The sequence below is a fragment of the Eulemur rufifrons genome, chromosome 8, assembly GCF_041146395.1.
Source record: "Eulemur rufifrons isolate Redbay chromosome 8, OSU_ERuf_1, whole genome shotgun sequence".
In the NCBI taxonomy this organism is placed as follows: domain Eukaryota; kingdom Metazoa; phylum Chordata; class Mammalia; order Primates; family Lemuridae; genus Eulemur; species Eulemur rufifrons.
Window position 1 is genome coordinate 94,136,821 of NC_090990.1, and position 19,541 is coordinate 94,156,361.

At 42.6% G+C, this 19,541-nt stretch overlaps 1 protein-coding gene across 3 annotated transcripts in view; it reads right to left on the reverse strand.

Moving 5' to 3' along the window:
• Positions 1-19,541, reverse strand: part of LOC138390738 (carboxyl-terminal PDZ ligand of neuronal nitric oxide synthase protein) — a 283,588-nt gene that overhangs the window by 73,992 nt on the left and 190,055 nt on the right. For 2 of the 3 annotated variants that reach the window (XM_069480285.1, XM_069480286.1), the window contains exon 4: positions 8,031-8,089. In XM_069480285.1, coding sequence (XP_069336386.1) covers positions 8,031-8,089 — 59 coding nt within the window. Of the gene's footprint in view, positions 1-8,030; positions 8,105-19,541 lie in introns of all 3 variants that reach the window. The other variant, XM_069480284.1, reaches the window with a different exon arrangement.

A 19,541-nucleotide genomic window follows, 5' to 3' on the forward strand; every position in this document is an offset into this window, starting at 1 on the left:
CCAGTGTTTATAATCACACCTTCTACAATAATGTGTAGGGCATCTTGGGGAGGGGTCCCCCTGTTGAGCCTAAGAATACTGAGTTATAGAAATGCCCCCTGTATTTTTGGAGACAAGATTTGATTTCAGAAATCAAATAAGGCTTTGCCTTAAAGAAAAAATAAATGTGTTAGTTCAAAAGCTGCCTCACCTCAGGAGGGCGTCTCATTGCTCAGTGACAGCTGCATTTCAAAGAGACAGCTGTAAGCTGGGCCTATGGTTCTCACCTGTTTTGAAAGACAAGACAGGCTTCACCTAGGGCCATAGGTTGCCAGAGCAGACCAACAAAGACCGCTGGAGATAAGAGCTGATCAAATAGATATGCTAATTCCCAAGCTGGGCCCAGACGGAACCATGGGGTTAAAGTAATTAACACAAGGCACAGCTCATGTTGACTTCTGAGATCCTCTCTGTCTCCAAGAACACAATCACCGGAGCCAAGATGTCTCTGTTTTTTGCTAAAGTAACAGCCTTATCACAAAACTTAGAAGTTTGCCCTAAGAAGATTTTGTAATTCATTGTTCCCCTTGACAGAGTTAGTTAAAGGATCTGTGCTAGCCTTTTAGAAGACTTTGACCCTAAATCAAACTGCCTGTTAGTATGTAAATCCAATTGCCCTTGGCAACAGGAGCCTGTATCTACCCTATAAAATACCTGTGTGGAGTTTCTGTCTTTGTTATATTTCTGCGGGAGAAATATATACCTTCCGGACACCTCCTTTGTCTATCTTCATAAACCTTTACTTTATAAACTATATCTTTGGCTCTGTGTATTATTATTATTATTCTTTTATTTCTGTTTCCTACTATTTTTTCATCCTTTGCGACGAGCCCTGCCTGAGAGATCTGATCGGAAAGAAAAAAACCTCTTTGCGGGGAGCGTGGCTAACTCCCCGCATCCCCCCCTCCAAGTTTGTCCTTCCTTAGGTACTTTCCTTTTACATCTTCTGGGCATTCTTTTATTATAGCTTAAAAATTCTGTATAATAAACTTCTCCTGATCAGATCCAGATTGATATACCACTGTTTCCCCCAGTACCTGGCACAATAACAACAATACGCATCAGCTCTCCGTGCATCCCTTCCCTGACTTACCCAAAATCAAAACAGAGATCAATGTGGAAGGCCAAAGTTGGAACACACTTCCCCTAAATCCTAATCATCTGACTGTTTGGATGTTAATTAATGCCATTTCTGAAGACCAGCTGCCTCCCCTATAGACACTCTACTTGGTTTGATCATTTAAACTCACAACTGGAAAATTACTTCCAATTTGGCTCCTGAAGACTTCAGGTCAGATTAATTTACTTCCTCTAGTTTAAAAAAGGATTTTTGTTTGTCTAATCATTAGTAAAAAGGAACATAAATACCCTTAGCACTAATTTAGTCAACGATGTTAATTTTATCAGTGTCCACCACTAAGACTAGGGCAGGAGACACCAAAGTGGTGAAATCGAAATTCAAAAGCATGTGACTTCCTTAATGGTACAATTATTCCCATCCTATTTAACTTGTTTTTTTCCCTTTAAACCAGAAAGCGTAGAATAAGCATGCTAATGAAGAAAATGAAATCCACAATGAGTAAAGAGAACAAAAACGAAGTCTTTATTTTCCGGGCCTAGCCCTATCAACTGTCAGATTATCAGTGACTTGGATGAAAATATTATTATTAAAGTTGTACCTAACAGGAAACTAGGAGGGATAGTTAGGTTATTACTAGAACCTGATATGGTGGTTTTGTACTGGGTCAATTCAACTAAGCTAGAACTATGTATCTCAGTATTGCTTTCCTTATAAAGGTCCTGTTTAGGATTGCCCATAACAGAAATTTGTGTGAGATTTAGGAGGCAGAAGTGAAGCAGCTACCATGCTCTGGAGGTTATCACTGGTTAGAGGTGGGAAGGAATGGATGTCAAGGTGCCAGGAAGTTCTTTGGATTTTTTTTAATTTTTCCTCACTTTTCTATGCTCTGGGTCCAGCTCTCCTTCATGACTGTCAGCTTTGCTGAACACCAGTAAACACGGGCCCACCATCAGAAGCTTTCCTGCAAACTCAAAAGGGCAGCCATGAAGACCCAACAGCCTTGCACAGATTTCGGCACCTATCTCCTTTGCAGTTCTAATCTAGCACATTCTAGCATGTGGTCGTGCCTGGCTTCCTGCACATTCTGTCTCATAACCTACATCAGGGTCCATTAATGACTTTTCTCTGACCCCTCCCAGCTCCTACCGCAATTGTACAGGTCTAAGTCCTACAACAAATTCCTTATCACACAACACTCATAGTTGTCCTGCTTCCCTGATTTAACCCTGATTCACAAGAATTCAGTTTATCCAACAAATAAACAAATGATAGTGTGATCTAATATGTAAAAAATAAATGTAAAAGTCCATATCATGGGGATAAAACTGTGTCTCCATATTTTACACTGACAAGACAGAATACCTGTTAAATTCTAACATATTTTAAGAGGAAATATTGTGTTCTGAAATTAAGAAGTCCAGAAAAATATAGTAAGAATGGCTTCAGGAATTTGGGTTAACTGAAAAGAAAGGGAAATAAGATCTATACATTTGTGGCTCCAGAGACAAGACCTAGGATAAATAGAAAACAATTATATAAATGTTTAAAAATTGCTTTCACTTAATGAAGAATGCTGTAACAGCAAATCATTTCCTATAATAAAGAGGCATCCTGCCCTAAAGAGAAAACTGGTTTAGATGTCCACCATTGTGCTACTAACCTCTTAAAATTCCATGATTTTAGAGGTTACCAGGGGCTGGGGGAAGTGGGTATCGGGGAGTTATTGCTTAAGGGGCACAATTTCTGTTTGGAGTAATAAAAAAGTTTTGGAAACAGATGGTGGTGATGGTTGTACAGCACAGTGAATGTAACTGATGTCACTGATTTGTACACATAAAAATGGTTAAAATGGCGAAATTTATGTTATATATATTTATTTCCCCACAATGTTTAAAAATCCATGATTCTGTTACTCTGGGATTCTGTTATTCTATGTGAGGAAAGTAAAAGATTTAAACTTTGACATAATAAAAAAACAAAAACTTCCTTGCCAATGTGGGTAAAGGCATTTCTTTGGAACAGGAAGAATATATTTGTCATAGAGAAGTTTGCCTAAAGTGACCGCTTCAGTAATCCAGAGTTTCATAAAGCCATAAACAATCATGCCTTCATCAGCAGCACTGCTGAATCCAACCAGAGTGGTGACTGAAGAGCAGAAAGATAACTGTACCCATGAAAAGCTCACTTGTAAATGTTACTACATCATGATAGATATTCTCATTCATGACAAAATGGACCACACAGAGCTTAGGAAAATCCTCTTATCTACCCACACATGTAGATACACACATTAACATGTACACAAACCAAACATCACAATTTGACACAAAAAAACAAGAGTACCTAGGAGGCTGAAAATGCATTGGCTAAAGTTTATTTCTTTATTCATAAATACAGGTTGCTAAATTTTGACAGATCAGGAAGACATCCACAAGACACCTAAAACCAGAGTGCTTATTTGTGTGAGTTTAGGGGCCAAAGAAAAATTCAAAGTTTCTTTGGTGTTCTCCAGTGCCCCCCAAAAAAATATTTCTTAGAAGTGAATGGGCAGAAAAAGACATACCATACTAATATCACTTGAAAAAAATCTCTGAAAAAGAAGAACAAAGTTGGAGGCCCAATATTACCTGCCTTGAAGGATTACTATTAAGCTACAGTGATCAAGACAGTGTGGTACTAGTGTCAAGACAGGCAATTAGATGAAGGTACCAGAATAAAGAGTCCAGAAACAGACCACACAGATACGGATAGCTGATCTTTAATAAAGGTGCAAAGGCACTTCAGTGGATAAGAATAGTCTTTTCAATAAATAGTGCTAGAACAACTGGATATCCACTGTGAAAAGGGAGAGGAAGAGGGAGGAGAAGGAGGGGAGAGGGGAAGGAGGCGAAGGAGGGGGAGGAGGCAAAGGAGGAGGGGGAGGAGGCAAAGAAGGCAGGGGAGGAGGAGGAGGAGGAGGAGGAGGAGGAGGAGGAGGAGGAGGAGAACTTTGATCCATCCCTCACACTATATAAAAAATTGAGTCAAATTGGATCATACACCTAAACATAAAACCTGAAACTGTAACGTGATGCTTTAAAAGAAAACACAAAAAATCTTCGTGACCTTGAGTCAGGCAAAGATTTCTTAGACATGACACCAAAAGCATTATCCATAAAATTTAAAAATGATAAATTGAACTTCACCAAAACTTAAAACTTTTGCTCTTCAAAACACACCATTAAAAGAAAAGACAAGCCAGACTTGGGGAAAATACATATAAATCATGTATCTGATAAAACTGCAGTCCCCAACCCCCAGGCCGTGGCCCAGTACTGGTCTGTGGCCTATTAGGAAAACAGGGTTTCACATCGCTGCCTGGGCTCCGCCCACCCCCTCCCCAGTCCATGAAAAATTGTCTTCCATGAAACTGGTCCCTGGTGCCAAAATGGTTGGGAACTGCTGTGATAAAAGACTTATATCCAGAATTTATAAGGAACTCTCAAAAATTCAATAAGAAAACAAAATAAGCTAAAGATTTGAACAGATGTTTCAAAAAAAGATACTAATGGTATATAAAGATGAAAAGATTCAATATCATGAGACATTAGGAAAATGCAAATTAAAACCACTATGAGATACTAATGCACACCTATTTGAAAGGCTAACATTAAAAGGACTGACAATACCAGATGTTAGCAAAGATGTAGAGGAACTGGAACTCTCACCCACCACTAGTGGTATCGCACTTGAGAAAGCAGTTTGGCAATTTCTTAAAAAGTTAAACATGTACCTACCATATGACTCAGCCATTGGACTCCTGGGTATTGACCCGAGAAACATGCAAGTGTATGTCCATACAAAGACTTGTATATGAACATTCAGAAAAGCTTTAATTGTAATAGCCAAAAACTGGAAACCACCAAAACATCCACCAACACATGAATGGCTAAGTAAATTATGTTATGGCCCCCTCCAAAAAGATATACTGTATGAGTCTATTTATACAAAATTCTAGTAAATGCAATCTCATCCATATAATAGAAAGGAGATCAGTAGTAGCTTGGGGATGCAGGGGTTGGGGGGAAGGAGTAGGGAGGGGTAGAAGGGAAGAATTACAAAAAGTCATAAGAAAACTTATCGGAGTGACAGATTTGTTCATCATCTTGACTGAGGTGATAGACTCACAAATGTACACATGTGTCAAATTTTACCAGATTATTCACTTTAAGAATATTCAATTTTTGTATGCTAATTATCCCTCAATAAAGCTGTTAAAAAATAAACAAAACCAGCAGCTTGTTTGGGATATGTAAAAACTTTGGGGAAAGTCCTTTCTTTCAACCAGTAAAAGGGCAAGATTCAAACTCATAATCAGCATCCACAAAGAGGTCACATTTTTATATATATGGTACCAGCATTAAAAAAAAAAAAAAGGGCAGAAAGAAAGAAACAACTAAGAAACTCTTCCCAATGTGCAAATGACAGAGGTCTGTCCATTTACATTCTTCAAGCCAGGCTTTGATGCAATCTACTTCTTAAAGCATTTTCTTATACTCAAGTCAAAGGTAATTAATTGTTCCCTCTGGTGAATCACCATCACGCTTATACTAATGTTCAGATATTAATTAATGCATTTATACACCCACCCATTGCACAAGTATTAAGTGCCTCATGTGGGCCAGACACAGGCTTGGGCTCCAGATATATGCAAAAGTGAGGAGGGCATGGTTTTTTCCCTCAAAAGCCTCACAGTCTAGTGGCAAAAGACCAACATATTAAAAAAAAAAAAAAAAAAAAAGGAATAGTACACTATAACAACTATTTCAAGAAACATTAAAAAGTACAACAGGAACACAGAGGAAGAAATTCATTTTGTCGGACACACTATCTTGTACCACAGCGATCCACCTGTTCAGGACTCCATTTCCCTACTAGACTAAAACTCCCTGACAACAAGGAACCCTGACTCACTAACTTCAGTAAGCTACTAAATTACCTGGCACAGCACCTGGCATGAGTATTTCACACCTGTATGTTTGAATGAATGGAAATTCCATTTCACAGGCATCTGCTCTCTGACTAGAAGACAGGGCTACCACACTGCCAACTTCACCGCTGAGGTCCAACCCTTATCCACTTTGTCAAAAAAGGCATGGCAGTAATGTGAGAGGAAACAAAATCAAAACCTAACTCTAAGTCTCCAAATTCCTAAAGGAATGGCCAGTCTCCTAGTGAAGAAAAACAGGAAGCAAGTAGGGGGGAGGTGGGGCTTGGTCTGCAGAGACCCAGGACACAAGAATGACACCCATGATTCAAGGCCTGCCATGGTTTCTGGGAGAGCCCTGGCTTTCTGCATGTTACTGCCATCTGGTGTTCTTCTGCCCAGGGAAATACACATAGATGGCAGCCATTTACTCCCTAAGGAAGTCATACCAGTCTCACTATGAAAGCAATTTCTGGGTGAGCAATTATGTCAGTTCAGTCTGCCACAATAAAGCACCACCAACTGGGTGGCTTATAAACAACAGAAATTTATTTATTTATTTATTTATTATTTTTTTTTGAGACAGAGTCTCACTTTGTTGCCCAGGCTAGAGTGAGTGCCGTGGCATCAGCCTAGCTCACAGCAACCTCAAACTCCTGGGCTCAAGCAATCGTTCTGCCTCAGCCTCCCGAGTAGCTAGGACTACAGGCATGCACCACTATGCCCGGCTAGTTTTTTCTATATCTTTTTGGTTGTTTGGCTAATTTCTTTCTATTTTTAGTAGAGACAGGGTCTCGCTCTTGCTCAGGGTGGTCTCGAACTCCTGAGCTCAAACGATCCACCCACCTCGGCCTCCCAGAGTGCTAGGATTACAGGTGTGTGCCACCACGCCCGGCCAACAATAGAAATTTATTTCTCACAGTTCTGGAGGCTGGAAAGTCCAAAAGTAGGCACCAGCAGATTCGGTGTCTGCTGAGGGCCCCCTTTCTGGTTCACAGATGGCAGCTTCTAGCTGTATCCTTACACATGGAAGGATACCACCATGGGGCTAGCTAGCTCTGGGGTCTCTCTTTATAAGGGCACTAACCCCAACCATGAAGCCTCCACCCTCATGACCTAATCACTTCCAAAGGTCCCAACTTCAAATGCCATCCCCTGAGGGTTAGGATTTCAACATATGAATTTTGGGGGGACAAATATATTCAGATCATAGCACTAGAGATGACATTTGTGACTTTCTGCCTTCCTACATAATCATGAAGCCCTCATCTACGCTTAATTTCTAAAGGGCAGAAAGGTGGAAGAGAAAACTGTGGGAAATTGTGAACAGAGGGTGATGGAAAAATCCAGTTTTCTCATTCTAATTAATATAAATGCAACTATGGAATTTCAGGTGGGACAAAACTTAGCACAAATTGAAAAGGTCTCCAATTACAACCAAGAGATTTGAATTAAACACCAAGCAGCCAGCCTGAGCAAGAGCGAGACCCTGTCTCTACTAAAAAAAAAAATAGAAAGAAATTATCTGGACAGCTAAAAATATATATAGAAAAAAATTAGCCAGGCATGGTGGCACATGCCTGTAGTCCCAGCTACTAGGGAGGCTGAGGCAGTGGGATTACTTGAGCCCAGGAGTTTGAGGTTGCTGTGAGCTAGGCTGACGCCACGGCACTCACTCTAGCCCGGGCAACAAAGCGAAACTCTGTCTCAAAAAAAAAAAAAACACCAAGCAGAAATACTCTATAGTTAGTTAATGCAATCCAGCATGACCAGAATAATTTTCTTCTGTCTTAAAGATAAGGCAGATTTACTTCTTGTACTTACATCTAATAGAAGCATGTCTCAGAAGGAAAAACGGTAGTTTATTTAAATGTGTCTGGACCCACCAGCCAACAGATGGCTCCAGGAGAAGGCCCAGAGACGTCCTGAGTACTGGGCTCTTACCTGTAGATGGGGTCCTGCATCACCAGCATCTTGCTCTCATCCCATGTCCACTCCTTTTTCTGCAATAAAAGAAGCTGTAAATAAATAAGTTAGGCTTGTCTTCCGTCCGCTACAGAACCAGGGCACACATTGAGCTACTAACACTTAAGCAAACACAGGCGTCTAGCTCTGGCCTGCCTTTTTTCCCTCTGAGAGGCTTGGAGTTGACTGCTCCAAAAGGACAAGTGAAAAATGTGCCTGGTCTGATCAGTTTCCTTCAAGCACTTTAGAAAGTGTCTCTCCAAGGCACAGAAGTTAGGCAGAGCCAAGGAGGCCTCACAGGACCCCAGGAAGACTCCAAATAAAAATTTATTGGAGAAATCATAAGAAAAAATAAAGACTATAGTCAATCCAGAGGAGTGGGAGAGGCAGGAGGAACAAAAGGGAGAAGGGGGCAAAGAGAAGCCTTCAGGAGAAGTCAACGATGCTATTAAAATGCAAATGAAATGTAGATCCCACCCACCCTCCCTTAAAGGGGGAGAACAGCTCCAGAGAGCCAGGTAAATTAACTAGTATGTTTGCAGAGTTACTCGCAAGAGGCCGTTCATTCCGGCTGCTAATCTAACTTATTGTGAACACAAAGGAGACCGTCTGAACCGGGGATGAGAATGAAAATGGGGATGAAGGGTGGGAGGACAGTGGATTCAAGAGCAGTGCTGGATCAGGGGAGTAGCACCCCAATGTAGAGGGGCAGCCCAGGGTCAGCAGCCAACCACAGCCCTCAGATCTGACCCCAGGTGCAGGGACAGAGAATCCTGCTCCACCTTCACTGGACAGAGTGCCGTCCAGGGAAATCAGAGAAGAACACACTCATCCGCAAAAGAAAGACCAGTAGGAGGGAGGGAAGTAAGAAAGTATAAAGTGGATTAACTGAGTGCTTTTGGCATGTGGATGCCTCAGAGATAATGCACAGGTGGCAACTCTCAAAGTATATCAGGGTTTGGAGACTGTTAGCCTCTAATAGGGACTAGGGGAAATGTCCAGGCCCTTGCAGTGACATCAGGAAGAAGCATTTTGTCAGCAGCTTTACTCAAACACAACACTATATACACCCAGTGCGTGCACACACACACCCCTCATTTAATCCCTGAATTTTGGTTCAACACCAATCTGACCCATAGAGGTGGATTTTAGGCTGACTTATAAGCATTCAATATCCAAAAACAAAAAAAATTAAGTATTTTTTTAAAAGATGTCTTCCTATAATTTCTACTGGTTATTGTATAAAATTTAAATATATGAATGACCCATGGGGAACAACACAGAAAAAGGAAACTAATCCCTTTTTCTCAATAAGAACCCCTTCAAATATATAAATACAGCAAGTCCAGAGCTCCTTCTTTATACTAAATAATCCCAGGTTTTGTAAACATCCCTCACTTAACAAGTTTTCCAGACTTCTTGCTACCATAGTTGGCTTTCTTTGTACATACTCTGCTAACACGTGTCCCCTTGAAAACGTGGTGCTCTGAAGTGGATCCCTGGTCGGCACTGTGTACAGTCACGTTCCTTCCAACGTTCCAGCCCTGACATTCCTCCTAATCCAGCAAAGACTGGGGAGCACGTGTTAGCTGCCCCACAGCTGGCACACATTAGGCTGGTTTCCAACTTATCCACTGAAATTTTTCAGTGTTAAAGTCCAAATACTGGGATGCCTATTTTAAACACACAATATAACTGTTCAGCATAAGAATTCTTCAAACAGCAAAATAATGTGTTTAAAATATGGTTTGCTCTTGCGGCAGATTTTTCATAACATAAATATTAAATTAAACCACATCTACAGTCATGACCACATACTCCGCCTGTGCTTTTCAATTCCATTCTGGCAGCAAGGTTTATGAAGTACCTACTCTCTGCTGTTGAGTCCATCTACTGAGTTTATTTCAGGAACTGTATTTTTCAGTTGTTATTTCTACTTGGTTTTTCTGTATTTCTTCACGGAGACCTTCTACTTTTTCACTTGTTTTAGGAGTGCTTGTAGTTGCTCATGGAAGTGTTTTTGTGACATCGGCCTGGGAATCTTAGATAACTCTAACATCTCTGTTATCTTGGTGTTGGCACCTATGGATTGTCCTTTTTTCACTAAAGATGAGGTTTTCCCGGTTCTTGGTCTAGTGAGTGATTTTCTATTGAAACCTGGACATTTTGAGTGTTATAAGGCCCTAGATGTTATTTGAGCTTTCTGTGTTAACTGTCTCCCTGTGACACTGCTCAAACAAGGGAAGGGACAAGATGCCACTGTATTTCTGCCAGGTGGTGGTGAAGTCTAGGTTTCCCACTTGGCCTCTGACACTGCACACTCCCTTGGAGTCTCAGTGAGGCCTGGCACAGGGAGGGTCCCCTGACATTCCAGAGACAGTCAGTTGGCCATGATCCCATTAACCCCTGTCCCTGGCCAGGGCGCACCCTCCATACCACTAATGAGTGGTTGCTGTGAATGAAACACTTGGTGGGCTAACAGCAGGGGCTGCTCTGCTCCGGAGGTGCTGGATCCTCACTTCTCTCTTATTCTTACTATTGAGGAAAGTCTGCTCCTAAGTGTCCTTGCTGCTCTGCTTTGCATTTCAAAGTTAGCAGAGGAGCAAATGACTCAATGTACCAAAGAGGCCATGACACTCCAAGACACTGCCACATCCACAGTCCCTTTCTGAGGAAAGCAGCCCCAAAGATCGTTCTGCATGTAGGTGATTTGGTTTACGCTGGGTGCGTGTAATGAAACCAGCCTTGCTGACCTGACCGTGACCGATGGGGCTGAGGATCCGCACCTGACTGACCATGGGGAGGACGAGCACCCCTGAGGGACTGGCATCCACATGCCCAATCGTTGAGCTCTACAATAAAAAGAACCAACTCTACCCAATCAAATCCCCTCTTTGGGGAATATCAAATCCTTGACAGAGTCTGGGCTGAGCCCCCAATAACGGCAGACAATTTTTATGACCAACACATACACATTTCCACTCAAATCGGCTGCGATGCTGAGAGGATGCATCGAGTGCCAGCTCGCGGTCCCTCTGAGCCCCTTGATACGCCTCCATCTAAGGTAACCCGGGCAAGGCTCTTCCTGGCAATTTTAAAGAATGTAACTAAGACATGCATTAAAAAGAATAATGAGGCAAAGTAATACAGACCAACTATTTTCTTTCTCTGGCAGACCTGAATAGCAGGGTGTAGAAACCAGGTTCCTGGGGTACCTTGTGTTAATCTAATAAGAATGAACATTAGCAGGGTCTACAGAAGCCAGAAATACTTTACTTTTAAAAGAGGTCCCAGCACCCATATGGAATATCCTGCAGAGTGTGGAAAAAAACCACAAAGATCTTTTTACCTACTTATTTTCCTTTTCTGAAAAAATCCCATTAAAATCCAGTCTCCTTTAAAGGTCTTGCAGTAATCTTTGGATAATTATATTTAATCTATGACGAGATCCAGAAATTATTAGGATAATCCAATAGGTTTGGGGTAGCAGGGACTCACCAATGTTTTGGTTATTCAAGAACCCACCCAAGGCAAATGTGGTTGGAGCTTTTGAACCCAATCTCCTCAAGGCCTGAATGACAATCCAAGAACTTTAGAGCTAAAGGGTCTCCACCTCTCCTACACATCGACTCAACATCTTCCTGCCCTACTTCTTTCAAATAATACTCTAAGCAGTGTTGTCACTAAAGCAAGATGTCACCCCTAGTTGGTAGCCCAGTCAAGACTAGAATCAATTCTCCTGATTTTTAGACCAGTGCTGACTCCACTGCTCTGGTCCAATTCTGAGGCAATGCAATATGACGGGTGGCTTAATTTAGAGGGAGGCTCCGCTTTACATATTGCACGTGACTCTATGTATGTCACCAATGTCTTAACTCAAGAACAATTTTTTTCTTTTCTCTTGGTCTAAAATGGTTTCTCTTTGCTCCTCTATTTTGCAAGTATTTTACGTATTTTAAAGAAGAGAAGAAAACAACACAAACAACCCCCTACTCACTTTTCTATATGGAAATACTCTTCTAAGGAAAAAAACTTAGGAAAAAATGTTTGAAATAAGGAAAATAGGAAGGAAACCTGATTTTCCAGATTGATGTATTATTAATCAAAGATGGCTTCAACCACAGATAGGACAGAGATATATCACTGAACAATAACTATAGCCAAACTCAGTTTAACAGTTGTCAGAAAATTTTCATAGCTCCGAGCTATACATGAAGCACCACTCCCCCCCCCCCCGCCTTTTTTTTTTTAATGCTTGAAAATAAGGACTTGGAGTCTTGGTAGCTATGTGGGGGAACTCTCAGTTTTGCTACTCACTGTCCAGCATTGGCTGTGGTCTCCATGGCACACCAGGAAATGAAGACATTTTCAGTCCAGATGGAAATGGAAGGAAGGAGGAGGAGGAGAGGAGGGGGCACGCACTTCTAAAGCTGTCAGCACCTCCGAGTGCCTTCTGGGGAAGGAGGGCCCTTTGCAGCCTTATTTACTGGAAACAGCTCAGGGGGACCAGCAGGCCTGGGCAGAGCAGGGCTGGCCTTCAGCCTCCTTCCACGTCCAGTCCGGGCTCAGTGCATGAGCACTAGGAGCAGCAGTAGCAGGGAGGCGAATAAGCTAAGTGCTCAGGAAGATGAAGATCTACCTCCTTGCTGGTTCCAGAAATATAAAGGAATGGGGGAAGAAATTATGAGTGGGGAGGGAGTGCCTGTTGGCGCAGGTCGATCAATGCCCAGGGGCAACTCCCTGGCATTCTGCCACACCCCACCTCCGTGTGAGTACACGTGTAACTCCTTTCTCTTACTCCTGTCCCCTTCATGCCTACCGAGGATGCCCATGGCACTGCTGAGCCTTTTAGAAGGTCTCAGCACTAGAGTTTATTAGCCCGTCTCTCTCTGTACCTCTCCTTCCTGCTTCTCTTCTCTCTTTTTGAATTCCTTGCTCCAAGGTAATTTAAAAAATCAGTGAGATACAGTAGCTAAACTTGAAGGAAGGCTCCACTTCATATACTGGCGAGTCAAATTTTTCTGGAGAAATGAAGGTATGGTCACAAGAGTGTAGGCCACAGACCTCCAATGACAGGGAGGCCTGACCAAGGGCCCCAGCTGCTGCACTCTGAAATCCACTATCACCTTCATTCAGGGGCCATGCATGGAGGGATACCAAGGCAGGCCTGTTCCTGGGAGATGTGGGAATCCCCTCACAGATGATGAGTTTGGCTTCAGAACTCCCTGAGGTCTTGCCACGCCTTTCTCAGACCACACTGCAGTCTAGAACCTTTCTCAACCTTCCTTCCTTCCCTCTCTCCTGCTCTCAGGGCAGACCTGCCCTGCAGTCTTACAGCTATCCCAGCCTTTCCCAGATGCCTCCCATTTTCTCCCACAGAATTTAATACTGTCTCAGCATTTGTTCTCAGAGAACACAGACTAATATGACTAATACAGACTAATACGGTGCGGAAGGAAAGATAAAGAAAAGTCATCTTTATCTGCTTCCTTTTTGATTCTCACAAGAAGTTTCCCAGTTGATATGGGGAAAAAGTCCTTTCCTCCATATAGGGAAAGAACCTCTACATAATGCTTTAGATTATTAAAATCTCTTTCCACCTTAAAGATGAATACTGAGGCTCAGAGAAGTTAACTTATTTCCCTCCAAGGCCACCAAGTCCAGTGGTAAATAAAATCCAACTCTTCTGCCTCTATCCCCATGATCTCTTTGCTACGACAAAGGATGAAATCAAACTCATTCACTCCCACTGCCAGGAAGTGCTTTGTTTTCAACAGAGGAAGGGTATACAGGGCTTGCTATGTTGGCTTCTATATGACCGTGAACAAGGTAAGCACATCCTTGACACAGGACCTTCTCTTTCCTTTATCTATTGAGTACACATGTCAAGTCCTTCACAGCCATTTGGCCATTCCAAAGACTCCTGGCAAGCAATGTTACGTGGCAACTGGTTTAGAGGTAGGTCTGCCTGGAGCAGTGCCAACAACAGAAAACAAGACTCGGGAATAATTATCACAGTAGTCCTGCCTCCTTTTGGAATCTGGGAATGGATATGGCATCTTTGAAGCCCTTCCTGAGGAGCTCAAAAGTAGAGGAGGAATTTGTACTGACATTTATTTCCTGCATTTATTTTCCTACTGAAATTATCAGTAGGCATATCACAGAGTCTGCAAGTTTCACCATTATTCACACACCTAATGATGGTGACTTCTTTAAAAAAAAAAAATTGAACAATAAAAATTTAAAAGACTTCCAAAGGCCATATAAACTCAGCTTGAAAAGTTCTCCATGCTTCTAGACAGAATGGGATTAGACTGAAAATAAAGCTATCTCCCACTTTCAGGTCTAACCTATGGATATAGGAAAATGCATTTCAAAACTGAAGCACTAATAAATTCTTGCACAACGCAAGAAATTCCTACCAGACCTGTTTTAAAAGTAGCAGAAAACAAAGAAGGCCAAGAAACACAACATGGTGGAAAGACGACCAAGTTTAGGGCTTAGATTCACACCCTGGCTCTGTCAGTAACTACCTGGGTAGCCTAGGGACAGTCGCTGGACCTCTCTTATCCTTTGTTGCCACGTGTAATCAATTAGGGGATCAGACCAGATCATTTCTTAAGGCCCTTCTCCTAAATTCTGGCTGTGTAATTCTGAGTGCCTCCTTTGCTTACCTAGTTAGATCTGAGTTATGTGTTTCCATAGTAACTAACACTACTGTCTGGTCAGGAAAATAGTTTCCTTGTGCTGTGATACACCCACGACAGAATACAGGTCAGAAGTTAAAGACCCTAGATTAATTAATTAGACACTTCCCATAGAGTAGCTTTTATCTAAAGGAGTCTGAAGAGATTACTACACACACACACAGCAAGAGAGTAGTGGAAAGAACCTGCTTGGGATTTGAGCAAGACAGACCTTGTTCAAACCTTGACAAACACGGATAGGATTTGAGATCTTGGGCAAGTTGCTCAATCTTCTTTTGCAAAATGAGCATAAGAATGGAATCTACCTATCCGATGGTTGTGAGGATTTATTAAGTGTACAGTGCACCAAACAAGGCCTGGAAAACAGTAGGTGCTCACAGTCAGTGTTAGCTATTATCACTAGCTGTTCTCATTATTATCTTTGTGTATAATTACTGACATCAGTTTGCTCCCTCTGGTCTTCCACCTGCCCCCCAAAATAAAATAACATTTGAGAGAAGACATGGTCCCTGACCCCTAAAGGCTCACAACCTATGAGGGAAAGAGATAAATAACTATAATGCAATCTTTTAAGACCTGCAATAGACCTATGTATGCATATAGTGCCAAAAAAATAATTTTGCTAGAAAGGGTCCATATCTAACACCCCTATATAACCCACACAGTTCCTCAGACATGGTAGACACACAATGAATATTTGTTAATGAGAATGATGATGAAGCCCTTCTAGAATGCTGCCTTAGGGCAGCCCAACAAAGTTACTGGTTTATAAGAGAAAGCACATGAAACTGAGGCATCTTGGGTCCTTTACTAGAAAAATCCCTTGGATGAAGTTCAAGACTAATCTTTCTAATTCAGGATTTCACTCCCTAGCAAATGATGCTAGAGTACAATTCCAATATTATAATAAATGTGTATTTCTATATACACAGAAAAGATCATTACTGGGGCCTTGCTGGGAGTTGAAGAAAACGTACTGATTGAGAGACAAAGTACAGCTAACTATCTTAGTAACTGGGTTCACACCACAAATTCAACCAAGATTCATAAGGAATTTGAGATTCATTATCTGCTGGCATCAATTCAAGATGACAGCATTTTTAGATACTTGTTAAATATAACCAAAAAGACGTTTTTTACATCTCAATGAGAGATGATTATAATACATTTGGCTAGTGCCTACACTAGTATAATGCACCTGAAGATAAGAGTCACCTGAATAAGTCCTACACATAACGCTATAGAAATTAGCAATTTCTATTGAAACCTTCCTATGTTTGGGAAAGGGTCTCGTCCTTGTATTTTTTTGTTTTTCTTAAACTGGCAAATTGGCAGGAGAAAAAAGAGGGAGGAGAATGTGATAAAAGTAGAAAACTAGACTGATTTCATTTGATCCAATTGCTAAGTATTTACATTTTCATGATTTGATGATATTATCACACACACAAATAATGTCCACTCATCCAGCTAGCCAACAGCCATGGTTATGGAAAATTGCTACACGTATCAGATGTCCAGGTAAGTGCTGGGCTTACAAAGATGGCCCCTGCCCTTAAAAAGTTCACTGCAGGGCAGGGACCTCCTGTAAACATGCTTCTCCTTGGCCAGGAAGCATACCACCATTCACCAGTCGTAGGCAAGCTAGGAGAGAAAGCAGGCTGGGTGGCTGCTTCAGGAGGTGTTGGAGCTCAGAGGGTCCCCTTCTGCCCTAGATTGGAAAACTTAAAGTGGTCACCTAATCCAACCCCTCGCTTTATAGTTGAAACTCAGAGAGGCAAAATAACTTGCTCAGAGATACAGCCAGAAAGGGTAGAGCTAGGACTGGAACCAGGTCTTCTTATCTCAGCCGAGGGTTCCTTCCAACCTGTCACACTAATCCAGTGTGACATGCTGTTTGCTGGAGGAGAGGACATGCTTACCACCTCGGACAGCACAGGTGCTGACTAATCAGTAGGGAACGTCAGGCTGCACATGGTACCGCTGCCTTGTGGCTGTTTCTACCCCTACAGTGACCTGGCAAGAGCTCTAGTTCTTAACCTAATTGTGATGTCCCTCATTGAAATCTGCTCCATTTCCTCGTGGAAAATTGTGCATTTACATGATGACGTGTGTACTCTCACCCCCTCTCAATTCTTTAAGCAGAGAGAAAGAGAGAAAGCAAGTGTATGAGTATGGTGGTGGCACTCAAAGAGGACTGCCACATGGGAACCAGACAACAAAGAGGCTGATTGCTGTTAATGTGCATTCATCTGTCAGAGGCAGTGCAAAATGAACCCCATGATTAAAGGCATTATCCAAATCACAGCCACAGTCCTGAAATGGACACGAAGCGTGGGAGGAAGAAATAAGATGAGAGGGCCCCTTTTCCCAGGCCTGGCATCAGAAGAATCAGATCTGAGAAAGACCTGCTAAATCACCTCTTTTCTGGGCCAGCAGGAGGGCGAACCCACACTGGAGATTACCAAGGACAGAGTTTCAAGGTGAGTCATCAGGGCCCACGTACTCCCTCGGGCAGACACTATACTAGCTTAGCTTTCATGTGTCCAGTGCAAGGGGGATGGCTTCTCGCCCAGGTGACACCTTAGCATACTGCTGCCCTATGAGTTGTGTCATCTAACCGCAGTTGTCTCACATGCAGAATGGGGACAGCACCACATGTGGCACACGAACCCTGGAGGAGACAGTGAGGTGGGGAATAAGATTGTCCCCTCAGGGAAGAACTACGAGGCTGCCCCATGATGGATGACATCAGAGCTCTATTAAGTCACCCAAAAGGGACAGAATATCCCCTAGGACAGCAGGCCTTGACATGTAATCTAATTGAAAGTGAACAAAGATCACGTCAGAAGTGCATATGCACTGAGGGAGTGGGCAGGTTCTAGGAGTGTCAGCTGCGAGAATATAGGCGTGAGAGAGTCACAGAGGCACACCTAGGCATGGGCTGTCAAATAGACCCCAGGAGCAGCATCTGCCCCACAAGGCCATTAGAAATATCAGCAGATCCACTCACTGTGGAGCCCAAGGCCAGCAAACATTCCTGTCGTACAATGAGCTGACTGGCTCCACTTCTGCACTGCCCAGCACCCCTCGAATGATTTGCCTGCACGTCACTTGCCTCCAATGCAAAGACAATGTACTTGTCAGCTGCCGTATCTGGTCTGGGAGACTGTTCTATGTCTCAGAGAGAATTAAGAAACTCTTGATCTAGACATTAGCCTCTTTTGAGCTTTGCCAGTATGACTTAGCATCCTAAGTTTCACAGCTTTGAAAGTGATGAGTCTGAGTTTCTGACTCTGAAACAGCTCAGCCCTTGGCGAGGACATGGGTGGTTCAGTGAGGACATCATCTGTATGGCTACTTTCCCCAGGTGACAGGGTGCCATGACACTGACCGACACAAACGTCCACAAAGAATGATCACAGGATGAGTGATAACGTGTGTGGAATGTACCCTATAGCCTGGAAAATGCCCACAAGTGGCGATTACATTATCAGCTGGAACATGAGTGCACTAAGCCACCAGTTCCCCTGGCAGGCAGGGCTGAGCAAAGCTATCTGCCACAGGGGACAAAAGCCAAGCTAGGATTCAGCCTGGCCCCTGAGTCATGAGCCTGGGCTGCACTGGCCCATTCTTTCCTCTGAGGTCATGAGCCTGGGCTGCACTGGCCCATTCTTTCCTCTGAGGACATTTCCTGGTCACATTCGCACTGTTGTCACCCGTAGTTTCTTTAACCTCAGCTTGGTTCGGCACCTGTCCTGCTCAGCCACTCCTGGGAAGACAACACTCCAACCACTGTGACCTGTGTGTGAGGGGAGGGGAGGAGGCAAAAAAAGACAACCTAGGGTAATAAGGTGGGGACCACGGTCCCCACAGTGCAGGCTTATAAAGTCAAAGGTATTTAATAAGCTATTATAAATTTCCTATACTTTTGAATTTTGAAGGAGTTGGTTTTTTATAAACAGTATATCCATTTTTTCCCTATATACGTCCAACCTCATAGCCATAAAACACTTTCTAGAACCACCCCTAAAGACATTTAGGGAACGTGAGAGAAGAAGTTTTGGTTTAATATATGAGAGGCCTTTGTAACTGTCTAGAGCTGTCCAGAGATGAGATGGGTGGCCTCAGAAGGTCACTGGAGGTGTCCGGTCACACATTGGACAATCTCTTCTGTGAGGATCTTATAGAGAAGATGTAAGTCCTTGGATTGATAAGATAACTACCCTTTAAGATCCCTCTCAACCATACGATTCTCCAAATTTATGTTGCCCACTACAATGGATTTGTCTTTGCCTTCCATAACTTCCACACTCTTCCCCTCAACCCCAGACTCAAGGTTGGCCTTGACTTCATTTGAATTAAGAGCAACTTAGACAAGAAGCTCAAGAGGTCTTTATACTACCACACTATGGTGCTACTGTCAATAAATGTGAAACAAAGGCATCAAAAAATAAAAGTATCAGCAGAGTCAAGAAGTAGGAAGGAAAAACAAAAAAAGATGACTCTTCTGACATACCCTCATTCAGCCAAACTATTTTCCTTTTTTTTTTTTTTTAATGAAAACATACATTGCCCACCCACCCCCCAGTACAAATCTAGTTTTTCCAAGGCACGTTATTCTGCCACAACACACACAGCTAAGCCAAAACAGACAAGACTTAAACATATGCTCACTTGCTTATCTCACCCCAACTCAGAGGAATGCCCACAGAATGGATCAATATCATCCTTTCCTTCCTCACACCTTGGCCATGCCCCACCCTTCCTACACACTGAACAACAG